Source organism: Haliaeetus albicilla, chromosome 2 (assembly GCF_947461875.1).
Source record: "Haliaeetus albicilla chromosome 2, bHalAlb1.1, whole genome shotgun sequence".
NCBI lineage: Eukaryota > Metazoa > Chordata > Aves > Accipitriformes > Accipitridae > Haliaeetus > Haliaeetus albicilla.
The window spans coordinates 69,834,212-69,849,650 of record NC_091484.1 but is presented as its reverse complement, the minus strand read 5'-3'; the positions used below and the strand labels follow the sequence as shown (position 1 = coordinate 69,849,650).

Below are 15,439 nucleotides of genomic sequence, written 5' to 3'. Positions count from 1 at the left end.
ACAGTAAGTTAAACCAATGTCACCACCCTAACTGAAGAGCCCTATGGAGAAAAAGGAAGCAAGCAAAAGACTGCCAGCTGATGAATCATTTTATGAAGCACTGAATATAAAAAAATTCCCCACTTAAAAAAAAAAGTTTTGGCCTGTAAATCTCAAAAATGGCTTAACAATATCATTTCCTTCTCTGTCACTGCTTTGAGCAATGCATAATTCTCTTAGTTTAGCTAAATTCAGGGAATGCCAACTGGTTCTCTGTGGCAGAACTAACAGGGCACTGGAAAGACTGCGTTCAGGATTTGTCACCAAGTGAAACTCTGCCAGGAGCCAGAAATGGTGTGGTGTCTTTCCAGAACACATTGCAACTGAGAGAGGTGATACACCTTGCAGAGACTCTTACCAGCCAGCTCACTGGCCTAGAGTGGGATTTCAGACCCCAGTTACACTTTCCGATGAAGCAGTATGTGCATCATGTTACTCAAAGCTGTTTCAATTCTTCCTCTGCTCAGAGCAGTGAAAACGAATTATGTGTCCTCCCTGAAAACCAAGAAATTTGTGTCTTATCAAGGCTCTGCACTAAGAACTCATGCAACACATACACTGAAAGAGTTTTAAAAAAAACATATATATCCCTGCAGCCTATAAGAAAAGACAGGCTAAAAACTGATGAGCATTTTTACATATTTGATGTTCTCAATACCCTAGATGCCTTTACAAGGGGAAAAGAATGTACTGGAATGTAGAATATACAGGGCCATAACTGAAGTTCACAGCAGCACAAAAGGCAGCCTCTAAACACTGCCAACCTTGTGGCCTGATTTGGCTGCCATGAGCACTACTAATTCTCAGAAGAGAAGCCACAAAGTATTTTAAAATGCTGATGAACAACTTCCTACTAATCAAGTTATGGAAGTATAAGATTTCTGCAGGACAAATTTAAGTTCTGCTACAGAGCAGGATGACATGATTCCATGGGATAAGTTGTGTTTCTTCTCAGAAATTTATTCTAAGGGGACTAACATGCCCTCTTCTGTTACTTGAGAATGGTCATGCAGAAACACAGCACAATTTGTCAGTTAGTAGAATGCAGCCCATTACCACTACAACGCTAAAGTGCTAACATTATTGTAGTAATTTAATAGGTAACATTATCCAGTGTATTTCCCCAGTAAACATAAAATAAACTCAGCTTCTCAAACAAGGCTTGACTATACAATACCATAGAAAGCACGTATCACTGGTTTTCACCGTTGCAATAGGAAACACAGCGTATTTCTGCACAGGAACTGTGTTTAACAGTACATCTTTTCAGTTTTAACTGTCTAAAGATTTAAGTGAGACAATTGCTACAGTGACAAGATGTACAGTTGCGGGGGTAAGAGACATAGCGGGCAAGTTTTTGAGTTAAGGTGACCAGAAGAAGGATCACAGTTGGTCTTAAAAAAATCCAGTGCACCTTGCTATTCTCTATAGTGTTAACTACTCAAAGCTACAGTTCAAGCCAATTCCCTCTACTTTCTACTGCTTTCTACCCACCTCTATCAGTCCTGCATTTTGGTTCACACCCTCACACTAGTACTGACACTCTCCTGACTCCTTAGTGAGCCAGCTCAAGATGCTAAAATACACCTGAAGGACAGGAAACTAGTCACTTCTTGTGTTTAATATTCTGCCAGCTTATGTCCCTTAACCAGCTTCCTTCAGGAGCAGAAGTTTCAACACTTGTATAAGAGAGACAGTAACACTGAAAGGGAGGGCACAGGTAGAGGAGAATACGGTACTGTGGAAGCTCCAGCTGTGATTGTTTAGAACATCCCATAAGCTATCAAAATTAAAAATTAAAAAAATGTAAGTTATAGCAAATTATAAGTATACAAAGTAACAGTGCAAATCACTCACTTTGTAAGCAACAAGACTAATTCTTAACAAATACTATTATAACAGTACCTACGCTTCAGAATTTATCCAGGTGTTCCACAAACCCCTTTAAAAGAGGTTAAGAAGTTTTGAAGCAAAGATACTGACAGTCATACGTTCTGATTTTTGACCAGCTAGCAAACCAAAGCAACATTCTTCTGCATGCTACATAACCACTTTCTGTTTTTTTCCAGCCATTTCACTAGGAGTCATTCTTGGTGCAAGCACTCCTTCTGAGTCTAATTTTCCTCAGTACTGATAATTTTGAAAGCCACATCCAGCACTGAATTTTCCAAAGGCAGCCAATATTAAACAAAATTAAACCAACAGTAAATAAATCAAAACTACACAACAGAACCAATCTGTAAAGTGAGTAGAGGGAGAGCAGTACTCAAGTCAGCAAGTGGAAGGCAAAACTGTGAATGTAAAAATGAGAGCTTTGGAAGAGTTGCCCACTTTTCCTGGAAGGCATCCTGTTTTCCAGCCATTGTTTTTTGAGAACAATAGTATTGGTATTTTCATGTGTCCATTTTGTTGCTTGTAATTTTCTTTTTTAAAAGAAAAAAGGGTTGGGTTAGGACACGCCTTCAGTATCAAGTATGCCACTAAACAAGCTTTTGAAAATTACCAATCTGCAGTACAGCTATAAGCCAAACACACTTCTATAACTGAACCAAAAATCAAAATAATTAGCCATGTGATATTTTGTTCTAAAAGATAACCACACTTAGAGAAGCAGAATATATGCCAAATATAGATAATGTTAACATAATGAGAAGTAATGCGAAAAAACTTACAAATCCTGACTATTTACACAGTGCTAACTTCTCTCTAGCACTGAAGCTCAGAGATTTAAGACTACTTAAAAACATGAGAAGGCACATTATTTCTCTCTCTCAAAATCTCTTACATATTTGGACATATTTTATAAGCTGATGATACTTTTAGTACCTTCTTCACAATAATAACAGCAAAATACAGTATATTTAAAGTTTCATATAAAGTAAGATCTCTTGCAGCATCAAAAACTTCATGCATTACTCAGAAATAAGAGACTGGTAAACTCATTAAACAAGTATGTTCGGAACTATTAATTTAGGCAGCGTTGCCTTTTATAGACATTAAGGCCAGCAAACAGATGATACAGAGCAAGGAGAACTGTTGCCAGTTACTTTAGACTGGAAAATATGAGAACAAAATCTAATGCTAGCTGCCAACTAATTCCTCTTCTCTTCTAACAAAAATATTGAAGAAAAGCTTTCCTTGGCTGCAGCCACTTGCTCTCTAATAAGAGGACAGAATTTGGGTATTGCTATAATAAGCATTATTTTACATTTTTCTACAGAAGTTAGAAAAATAAACACCAGGAAGACACACTGCAGTGGAGAGAGAAGTCTGCTTGGAAAAAATTGAACATCCATGTATAACTGTCAAAATTATGGAATAACTTGATTCAAAGCTACTTTTTTTGAACAATCCACCCTTAAGTCTGCTCGGACCTTGACCACTACCTTAATTTTTAAACTACAGGAGAGGTGAAAAACATTTTTAACATTTTTGTAACTGAATACTTTTGGGGAGGAGTTGACTTTTTAATTTTCATACTCCAGTCTACTTCCCATCCTTTTTTTCCCAACTAAGTCAACCAGACCTCTAATAAAGCACATGGGGGTAGGAGTAAAGACAAAATTACTCTGGGCAAAGTCTCTCCCAGAGTTCAGAAAGCTACTGACCACAAATGAGAGGTGTTTCATTTGATATATTTTCAGTTTATTATCTCAGGTGCAACTTGTCCAAGTTAAACACTTTGCAAATGCATGGCACTTAGACTGGATCAGGGACAGAAAGGACTAGGCACAGGTACCAGAGCTAAAAGCTGACTGGAGAAGTATCTGGGAGTACTAGAAATGAAAGGTTCAGGCAAACGCTACCAGAGCACAATACTGGGGAACCAGAGGAAGCATCAGGAACTGCTTACAAGCACGTCTGCTGATGATCTCTCCCTCCCTATCCCCTGCCAGCTTTCCTACCTCTCCCCTAGAATGCAACGAAGAAGCAGTAGCTGCAGGAGGTACCTCAGGAGAGCAGTACAGACGTACTGCATCGGGTCACGGCTCTGCCACCAAGTGTGTCAGAATGGCTTCTGCAGAAGTACTGTACACTGGTTTCTTTCTCAGTGAACACAAAACAGAACTGAGAGACAACACAAAACACATGTACAACATGAAGAAAGTCAGTCCCTTAGAAAAAAAAATGTAAAGCCTGTGTCCACACAGCTAAACTCTTCTCCCTGCTCCTCTACAATAGAGTTGTTTGCATTTAACTTGTTTATTGGATAGTCCCTGTAATGAGCTGGGCACTGTGCTGAGTCTGGAAATTATGTGGGAGAGCACTAAATAGCAAAATAATATCAGAGAGTAAGTTAACAATTACACAGTGCAGACTACCATCAGGCAGTGTTCAATCCTTGTCATGGCCCTGCTTAGTTTGTTAGTATAAACATGAACATTAACAGATGCCCTACACTCATACTGCTCAGCCAGAGGGTAAAAATGAGACAAAACTTAAGCAGACATCTCCTAATGTTTAGACTCGCTTCAAAGAAATGTGTGGAAATCCAAATTCAGTTCATCCCAATGTACTTCCCCAACCCTTTCCAAATAAGGGCAATGAAGTTTTATCAGTTTTGCATGAACTATTTCACTTTTACAAAAAAGCTCACTAAATTATCCACAAAACATTTCCAAATTCTTGCATGTTTTACTAAGATTTAAGTCTACATTGCTTCCACCCAAGCACACATGGTTTCTCTAGACAGATGAAACAAGCCACACAAATGACACAAGTGACACCGTAAGCTTTTCCTAGGCCATACATAAACACCAATACAAGCCTACCTTTTCAACAAGTTAGCAAAAATTTATCACAGGACATTTGTTCAAAAGAATTGTGTTACAAGAATGTGATTTCATTGAAGAAAATAACAACATACCTTCTAAAGCTGTTGAAGTAAAGAATTCTCTCCCACCGCCCAAACCTTGAAAACTAGATCAACTTTTTAGAGTTGCAGATTGCTGAGGAAACCAAGATGATCAATCTGAGACTGTTTCAAAGTGCCTAAACCCACATACTTGTAATTTATGACCTAGCATAGTCTGAAACTGTTAAATCTTGACATCACAAGTTTTACTGTTTAATTAGAACATATCCAAGAAACAAAAGCTTCCAATGGAATACACTTCCAAGTAAGAGATGGAAACAATTTCTTTAAAGAAGTTTGTGTAGCATAAGAATTTCCATGATGTTCACATTTTCTATTAAGCTTTCTTACTGATACTTATTAAAAGCAGCATCAAACTTCAAATTACTGAAACTGCCTTACACACACACACGCAACATCAAAGAATCTTCCACCAGCAAGTGTGCAATGTGTATTATGCTATCCTTTTTATTTTTCTAAAGTAAGACTGTTGTATAGACTTTGCAACATCTGTGAACATTTCTTGATCCATCTGTAGATAAAAAAAGAAATTTCCTGGAAATAGTAAAACCTAGACTAAAATTACTGTCATATTTTGTAAGATTTAATTCAATTAAAAAATGTAGAGTATTTGTTACTTGTTTTCGGACACTGAAAATTACATTTGCTATGTATCCTCTGTTCTTCTACCAATACTGCACCAAGTTACCAACAGACATACTGGTGCTTGTCAGCTAATCTTACCTGCGAGACTCAGACTACAGCTTTTGAAGTGAATCAATCACTCCAAGGTGCAGCAATCCACTACCTGTAGTGCATTGTCATAGCGCAAACTTTAATGACATACATCTCTCCTTTTAATGTAGAAGGAAGTGTTGAACTGAAATTGTATGACTATACCACCCAGGTTCCCAGCCTTCAAAAACTATTAGTGTCAAACATCGCACTTATTTTATTTTAAGAATATCATATTTAAGTTCAGCATAAAAAGGCAAGACAGCCATATAAAACACAGCTTCTCATGAAAAGTAACTATCAGGTATTTTGTGATAGGCCAGAATTCAGAAAGGTTTGTGGCCTCAGAAAACTTCCCCTAACTCATTTTCTTTTAATTACTCAGACGCAGAACTTCTCTTCTCTTCAGTGAGCTAAGAATCATTCTCTTTAATACTCTTAATTCAAGAGAATTTAAATACGTCTGGAATGACTACAGTGTTATTGAATACTGCAAGAATGCACATCGTTTTGATGCCAGACACCATGATACAAATTAATATTAGCTGAGCCAAAAAATCCCCAGCCACTTTCATTATTGTTTGGACAGTAAAGAACAGGGATCCCTAGTGTCCTGGTTTTGCCTAGGATAGAGTTAATTTTCTTTCTAGTAGCTGGTACAGTGTTATGTTTTGTGTTCAGTATGAGAAGAACACTGATAACACACTGATGTTTTCAGTTGTTGCTGAGTAGTGTTTAGACTAAGTCAAGGATTTTTCAGCTTCTCATGCCCAGCCTGCAAGAAGGCTGGAGGGGCACAAGAAGTTGGGAGGGGACACAGCCAGGGCAGCTGACCCAAACTGGCCAAAGGGGTATTCCATACCACGTGACGTTATGCCCAGTATATGAACTGGGGATAGTTGGCCGCAGGGAGGCAGATCGCTGCTCAGGAACTAACTGGGTATCGGTCAGCAAGTGGTGAGCAATTGCATTGTGCATCACTTGTTTTGTATATTCCAATTATATTATTATTATTTTCATTATTATTATTATTTTCTTCCTCTCTATTCTACTAAACTGTCTTTATCTCCATCCACAACTTCTACTTTTTTTCGATTCTCTCCCCCATCCACTGGGGGCAGGGTGGGAGTGAGCAAGCAGCTGCATGGTGCTTAGTTGCCGGCTGGGGTTAAACCACAACACCTAGGAAAGGTTTCTAAAGTGTATCACAGTTTCATTTGGATAAAGAAATCAGTTACTTATACAAAAAAGATGGTAGAACACAGCAGAATCCTATACAAATACTATAATACCTTGAAAGTAATTTCAGTTTGTACATAATTATATTACTTAAAATTTAAACCTTTTTTAATTACTCAGAAGTATTTTGACTCTTATTAAGTCATGGTCAACCCTTCTAGGCAATGCCTGTTAGAATGCCCAGGAACTCACCTTCTACAAGACTCACTAGGTTGGATACAACCTCAAGAGCACGTCTGTGTCCATGGTTCTGGAAGAGCTATACTTATGTCTATCCTAATGGATGCAGGTCCAATCTGTTCTTTAGAGACAACATTGACAGATATTTACAGTGTCTCCAGGCAGCCTACTGCAGCTCTTCACTACCACTACCATTCAGGCGTTCCCTCATCCCCCTTGCCCAGCCTGAATCTTCCTTGCTGCGATTAATTATTATCCTATTTTCCACTGATATGCAGAATGGATTGCATGCTTCTTTTCTGTAAGAGCCTTTCACATTTTTGAAGAACACGTTCTCCTCAGTCATCTCTAAACTAAACAATTCCCATTCTTCTGGTCTGTCCTCGAGGGTCAAGTTTATTCTCATCTCCCTGCTTTAGACACTCTCCAACTGGTCAGTATCTTTGTTGGAAGTGCTGTGACTAAAACTGAAAGCATTTGTGGGTAATCCTCTTGGTTACACATGCCAGTGCCAGTCTAGGTATAGAATTTTCATTCCAGCAAGACCCTGTTGGCTTACCTTTGCTTCTCTATTATTCCTGCCCAAATGTGCACTTTGGCCTAGCACATATTCCAATTGAATTATGCAACACCCTCTCTCCCTCCAACTTCTGCTACTGTCATAATTGTTTTGAATTCCAATTCCATCTCACTCTCTACTTCATCCATCCTTATACTTAGGTTATTGGTAAATGTAATGGAAACTGCCCACCTGCTATCTAGGATAAAAACTTCAATCATTGTAGTGGGTAATCTCAAAACACCCATTGTGATTTTAATTTGTGGTAACACCAGCATGGTTTTCAAAACAGCCTTGCACAGATCTTCTGGAATTTTAACTTAGACCATGCTCACCTGCAGACTGTCATGAGAAACAGCAACAAAAGCTTTTTTACAAACAACCTAGATGGTATCTATTGACCTTCCCTTATTCAGAAGGCTGGTAAGAAAAATTTGACAGCTTTGACAAAACATACTTCATAACTCCAAGGTAGTTATTATTCATCTTGGTTTCCTCTAGTATTCATAAAATTTGTCCACTATTTTTCTGGGAAAGTTCAACCAAATGGTAGCGATCTCCCAAATTCTTTCCTTTTGCTGCTTAATTCTTGCTCCATCATTTTCTGACTACTGTTATCAGCACTCTTTTAAAAAGAGTAGAAACAGAGATAAAAGTACTTACAGGTTTCCTAAGGAAAAAAAGAGACAGTGCTCCAATTAGGGGCATGTCTCCAATTAGTGGTTCCAGGATAACCCTCATAGTGCCATGGATCTGTGGAAGGGCAGGAAAAAAAGGCAATGGAATTGACTTCAGTTCAAGTTTTAAATAAAATGTATTCACTGGCAATGCTCACACTTCTAATTCATTAAATTCTTGATTATGGAGGAATTTCATATATAGCTTTATATGTCACCCAAACCCCCAAAATTTAACACAGGCACTAAATAGTTGGGCTTACAAATTCACTACATTCATCTAAATAATGCTGTGTCATGTTAGGGGTAATTTTGCTAAAAACATGAAATAGATTATTATACAGCTCAATGTAAACAAATATGGCACAAACCAATACAATGGCATCCACAGATACTAGATGTAGGTAAATGCTTATTGGTACATCAAGACACACATATACAGAAAGCATACTATTTTTCCTCGTTAGAGACACGGATCTGTTATCAGAAAGTTTAAAAAATTTGAGAAACAATATGAGAAGAGAAGGCTATTAATAATAATTGCACCTAAACTAAGAATTGCATCTAACACTAAAATATTAAATAGAACAAAATTTTAAGTTCCATGGTCCCTTTACAAACCTACACACCACATGAACATTGGCTTGATGTGAAATTATTTCTATCTTTTCCAGTAGAAAATGTTATATATTTAAAACAGTTCTACATCTGAAAGGAATTTACCCTTTCAGATAAGTCATGTTACTGAAATTATTATGCAGTATCAATATTATACAACTGAGAAAAAAAAACAGTAAGCAACAAAACTACACAATTACTGGTTCTTTCTTAGAAACTTTTTAATCAGAAAATAATGATTCAGTAATGACTTGATATCAAAATCAAAAGAAAAAAAATTGAATTTCACCTGTATACTTTTCACACCAGCTCTGCAGAAGTATCTCTTGATCTCCAAATCAATTTCACAGTTTCCAACAAAACTAAAACAAAAAAGAAAGTATACATTTCATTTTTATGAACTAAACTACAATACACTGTTAGTTCCGTTTTGCACTGTCATGACAGTGTATTTTGTACCTCAGTCTATACACAGAAAATGCATGTTAAAACATTACAACATATAACAAAGTCAAGACTGTTAAAAAAATTACACCCCCTTCAAAACATCACCACTGTCATCAAAATCACTCAAATTAATACATAGGTATGTTATCAGCTCCAGAAGCATACGTGAGAGAAAACACACAAGTAGTCTTACTTTTGGGAAATAACAGACACAGAATTCATACTCTATTTCAGGAAAGCTCTACATCAGTCTCATTGATAGTACATGTACCCAGATCCACTCTCACCTAATATAATCATAAGAAGCACTAGACAGAGATGGTTATTCTTCTAAAAAAAATCAAAGTTGCGTGAAATATTCAGAGACTTGCAAGAACAGTCACATTTAGAAATTCAATAAGCTGGGCACGCTGAGCTGGATGATCCACTAAGCAAGGCTTAAGGCAAAAACAGTTGATCCCTTTCTGAAGGGAGAGAGGAGGCAGGAAGCAAATTAGAAAATAATATATTAAAAACAATGCAAGTTTTTCCCTGAACAGTTTTTGCATCCCATTTTTGGGGGATGCAAGGTCAAGGGCTTGAAATTTTGCAGATGCTGCCCAGTATCTCAGAGATAGATTTGTAGAAGATGGTAAAAAAAAGCCCCACCTATTTTGCCCATGCTACCAGGCTAAAAGATTATTTGCCACAACTTGGACTCAGATTTTAGCAGCTGCTTTTCCTGAAGCTCCATGCATGTCAAGCATGTACCAGCAGAGTTGAGCAGACCTTTTCCAAGAACTGCTGCTGCTGTGAGCCACATTGGGTCTGAAAACAAACTAATTCCAAGACCCAATAAGGAATTTAGAAGAAAGCTTGAGACTGATTTAGCAAAGGAATTGGTCAATGATTCTACAGAAAGAGAGAAAAAAAAAAACAACAACAAAAAAACAACAAAAAAACCCCAACAGATTGAATACCAAGCTATAGCTAAGGAGAGACTGGCTGGACAAGGAGACTGGCTAAGAAGATATGGGTTATACCGAAAGAACAAATGAAATCTGAAGAGCTTTCTGAACAGAATACCCAGTTAAAGAAAATGGAAGAAGGAACTAAGCGGGGAGGAGATGAGGTATCTTAAAGCCAGACACTACAGGGAAGGGGGAAAATTTGTTTCCCTTACAGGGTACCCTGTTCCAGATTCTGCAGTAGAGCCCAGGCTTCCTCACATTAGGATCCTCAGACCTAGTCTGGACAGAGAAAAACTGTTCAGCTGTGTTTAGGAGTCTGATGGAATCTTATTACAGAAACATCTGGGAATTATGAACAAAATGGAGTTACTCTCCTCATGGGGCCATTTTAGGATCAAGTCAAGATAAAATAAATTACTCTCAGAGTAAGAGGAGAACAGCAGGACCCCTGCCCCCTCCCCCCGACAACTGATGGCCACAATGTCCTATCAAAAGAAAATGAAGGTGACAGTTGCTGCATTCAGGATATCCATTATTCAAACCATCTGTAGCCTCCTGTGCTCTGTGTGTGATGGTGCTGTCTACGGGATTTCAAACAAATGCAAATCTTATCAATCCCTTAAAGAGAAATAAACAATAATACCGAGACATTCTTGTAAACATCCAACACTGGAATTTATTTTGGTCTATTCAAAAGATAATGGTATGCAGAATCATTCTGGTACAATGACCAGTTCGGGGAACTAGAAGACAACAACATGACAGGGGTCTACATGAAAGGAAGGTGACCACTGCTCTCCCTGGAGAGAATGTACTGTGACCATACAGTTTAAAAATAGGTATGTAATTTTTAATACACAATTTAAAATTAAGTAATTCCTATTTTTACCCATCTAACTATATATAGAGATAGTGTGTGTGTGTGTGTGTGTGTGTAAATATATATATATATAAATACACACACATATAATTGCATAACAACATGACACAGAGAAGCAAGGTCAATTACAACCTGCAACTGAAACCTCAATCTTGGCACTCTGTAGCATCAGAACTAGTTGTGTTATGAAGACTGGGAAGCAATATGCTCGTTTGAAAATCCATAATAACATGATGACAAATTGAAGTAAAAATAGTAACAAACTGCATGAGGGTAATAAGTCAACACCTTGAACCTTATAATAAAGTTAAACGCGGTTTTATCCCCTAAAATATTTGGCTGGGTCCATTAACAGTTGATGCCGTCCAGAATTCCACTGTAACATGACATACAACTTGAAGGCTCACTTAGTAAGCAAATTCTATACATTCAGATCATAATATCCCAGAAATATTCATGACCCCTGTAATGTACAAATCACTGAGATAGATTAGAGTTTAATGAGGACAGTATTGTAAGAATATAACAGCAGCTGTACTGAATCAGATGAGAAGCACTGTATACTTACTGTATGTGGTCACTGTAGCCCATAGAAGATACCCAGAAGAAAAACAAAGAAAGAATAGGACAAACATATTTCCCAGATTACAATGATCTGTGATTCTGTACTTCAGACTATCTTCATTATTTTTTAGAAGGTCTTTAGACCCCATTTTTACATCTGTCTTCTGCCAGTACAATGGTAGCAAGTTTCTCCATTCAAGTATGCCACATGAAAAACCAATCTCTCGATCTTTTTTGGCCTTCTTTACTACAGTTCACATTTAATTTCACAGAGTTTATATCTTGTTTTCTGTTGATCCATAACCTTTAATTTTCCCCAAGTGTTTACTACATTCATGCAGTTTAACAAACATAAGATTTCTATTTATTAACAATTTATTTAGACTTTATCTTAATTTGCTCAAGTAGTTAAAATTTTTCCTGTCACACATCTTTGTCACCAGAAACTAGACTTTTAAATTGTAATGTGAGTTATGACAATTTTTTAACATAAAGCTCACAGTAAGAGAAAGGTAAAGTATTGCCTTTGCAAACGTGGTCCTGAAATTGAATCTTTAAATACATTTTCCAATGACTGCTTTGTGGATTAGCTAGTCAAGCTGCTTACAAGAGTAAAGTTCTTAATTGGATCCTGAGCACTGCATAAAACCTGTTTCAAAAGGTTCTGAAAAACACTCTGAAACAATGATCATAATATACTTGATACCCTTGCAGAAACAATAAAAACTAAACCAAAACACACTCCTTTTGCAATTGAACTTAAAAGTAAAAACCAAAAAAACTCAAGGAAGATACAAAAAATACTAAAGAAGTGTTTTGGAGACACACTGAAACTATTTAAAGGTAGTTTCAACTACATTGAAGGTCCAAAGCAAATGCATATACCCTGTCACAAACAACAGACAGTAGGAAGGGCTAAAGGAAGCCACAATGGTGAAAGAGCAGGATAAAAGGATATTATCAGAAGAATGAACGTACTTTAACAAAATTAAAAATATAAACAAAATCAAATCTTTCCTTCCCTCCCCCCTGCCACACACCCCCATAGGGCTTGGCTTGGTACAGCTATTCTTACAAATGCTTAGAGAGATTGTTTTCCTTCTCAACTGTATTTAGGGAATGAAGGGTTTATAGAAAGCTCCTAACTTTAAACTTCAAAATAAATTAAAATTAGAACAAACTAATTTAACTGGAGATTAAAATCTACAGGGATAAATACTCCAAAGGACAGACTTTTCTCCAGCAGTAAGACTGTTCTTTATAATCTTGCAAAACTGAAGTTGATTCCCTAAGAAATAGGTTAGGGTTGGTATCTGTACATAACTCTGTATCTAAACATGCTAAGAATATTCATTACAGAGACTCTTATTCTTCCTTCCTGTTACTACTGAAACAATCCCAGTGATGAGTGATAGACCCTTAGAGAACATACACACAATAAAAAAAAAAAATCAAGAAGTAACAATTGATACTAGGGTGCCATCTGTCTTAAACTTGCTAAGTAAAAGCCTTTGAAAAAGAGCCCTTTCCCAATGAGCAGGTGTCAAGGACAAGTCTTAAATATGAAACAGGACTTCCTTTGATGGTGGTTTTGTCTAAGCCTTAACTGCTAGAAGCTGTGATAGTCAGTCCATAGCTCTCATTTCCATTTTCTTCTTGGAAGCCTATGCCACTGGCAGTACGGACAGGCTGTTGGGGTAAATGGGCATCTAGCTGACTCAGCACTATTATTATTTAAACACTTCTACGAATTTATTTCGGCCTCTTAGGCTGGATTCTACGCCAGCTGTTATCACTTCTGTAAGTAGGTTGCAATGTAATGCAATGAGACATATGGGTAAAGATTTCCTTCAGGTCTAGGTAATAGGACATTATTCCTGAAATTTTTGTACAAACCTACTGTCCTTTTTATGTTTATCTGTCCCAATCTACTTCATGAAGATGAGTAGGAGGAAAAAAAACCCAAAACACTAGATTTACCCTCTCCTCCTGTGGGAATAATTCTGCTTTAAAGGGAAGAAATGGTCTTGGGAGACTTCACCCCTCAAATGTCTCAAAAACAGCTTCTCAAAAACAATTTCTCTGCACTGTGTCCACAGTGGTCAGACAAGTCTGTTTTCCTGAGGGCTTAAGTCTGAAGAGATGAGGGTGTTCTCACAGCTGCTATCAAAAGTGGCAACAAAGAGAAACTGAAGGAAATTTCTCCATTAGGGCTAACGGCATCCATCCAGTGAAACAAGCTCCTTGTATTCTGTCCAGCAGCACCAAGCCCTGATTTGGATAACTCTCTTCTTCCCACAGAAAATAAAGTGATTCAATTCAATAAAGACTGGGCCCTGCTCACAGACATAGCCCCCACCCCCTGAAACCCAGGAAAGGATGCAGCAGCATCTTCTCTTATTACTCTGGGGCCCAGCTTTGACAAAACAGCACAGTTTTCAACATAGCTGAGATTTAGATAAATAATTCAAAACTAAGAATAACCAAGTTCAAACTTTGGAAGTGACTCTGAAAAAGAGAAGCTGATAGGCCCGATTACCGTTCTGGTTACTGCCAGGGAAGCAGCAAAAAACACAGAAGGCTGCTCTTTGCTGGATTGCCAGTGACTGACAGATCTGGCCTTTCCACAACCTATGAATGGGCAGAAGTAGTCACTGTAACACATATCTATGATGGTCAAATTTAATAACATTGCTGGGTTCACTGACTGAACTTTCAAAAATCTCTGTAACTGCAGATTGTGTTGAGAAAGACTCTGGCAAATGTTGGGTAGATCTATTTATAGACCTATATAAAAGGGGTCATGATGAAAGGGCAAAGAAACCTGAAGCAGTGGAGCACAGTCGCTCTGGCATTATATAATACATAGATTTACTTCGGCTAGTGGTATGAGCGCAAGTACTTAGGTAGCTATCATTTTCTTTTTCTATTACTGTGTTTATTAAAAAAAAAAAAAAAAAATCTAAGTAACTGAGAAAAATAAAAAAACCCCAAACATCTTATATCCTAAATTTTAGACTAGACTAAACTTCATGGCAAAGTTTTAGTACTTAGAAAAAAAAAATTCAAAGATAGTGCTTTAGCTTTGGAAAGTATTTTTTTAATTAACCAACATTTTAATGATGCAGTCACACTGAGTTGATATACTATTTCCCTCAGATAAATACTATTTACAGGATGCAGTTCCTTCCTCTGTTCATACACAATTAGAACTAACGACATTTGCAAAATGAGGCAATTCTTCTCCTTTCAGGCCAACGTAACTACCAAATCAAACAAAGTACATTATAAAGCAAGGGCACCATCGTAATACAATAATAAAGTTTACCTGATTTGAAGATCCAAAATTATCTGCCTTTTGTCCACATTTTCAGTGTACACTTTTACACCATTTATCCGCAGAGGCTGAAACAATGAAACAAGTAAAAGTTGGATCCTTTTACTGAACTATACCATATTAAACTCTTAACTTTGAAATAAAGGTGAATATATACACATTCATGCCTGAAGTTAAGAATTTACTATAAGCCTTATTAAAAGGTGCGAAGCAAAGCTATCAATGTAGCTCTAAATGTTATTTCAAGGGTAAAAATTACCTTGCTACGATCCACTCAACCACAGTCCTTCTGGCAATTACCCTGGGTTTAGACCACTAGATTTCAAGATTTACAAAAGATTTACTACCAAGCTTTCCCT

The 15,439-nt window shown here is 37.2% G+C and overlaps 1 protein-coding gene across 5 annotated transcripts in view; it reads right to left on the bottom strand.

Moving 5' to 3' along the window:
• ESYT2 (extended synaptotagmin 2) overlaps window positions 1-15,439 on the bottom strand; it is a 91,969-nt gene that overhangs the window by 40,692 nt on the left and 35,838 nt on the right. For all 5 annotated transcript variants that reach the window (XM_069778183.1, XM_069778179.1, XM_069778180.1 and 2 more), the window contains exons 4-6: window positions 15,072-15,148; window positions 9,192-9,264; window positions 8,271-8,360 (exon numbers count right to left, since the gene is read on the bottom strand). In XM_069778183.1, coding sequence (XP_069634284.1) covers window positions 8,271-8,360; window positions 9,192-9,264; window positions 15,072-15,148 — 240 coding nt within the window. The remainder of the gene's footprint in view (window positions 1-8,270; window positions 8,361-9,191; window positions 9,265-15,071; window positions 15,149-15,439) is intronic.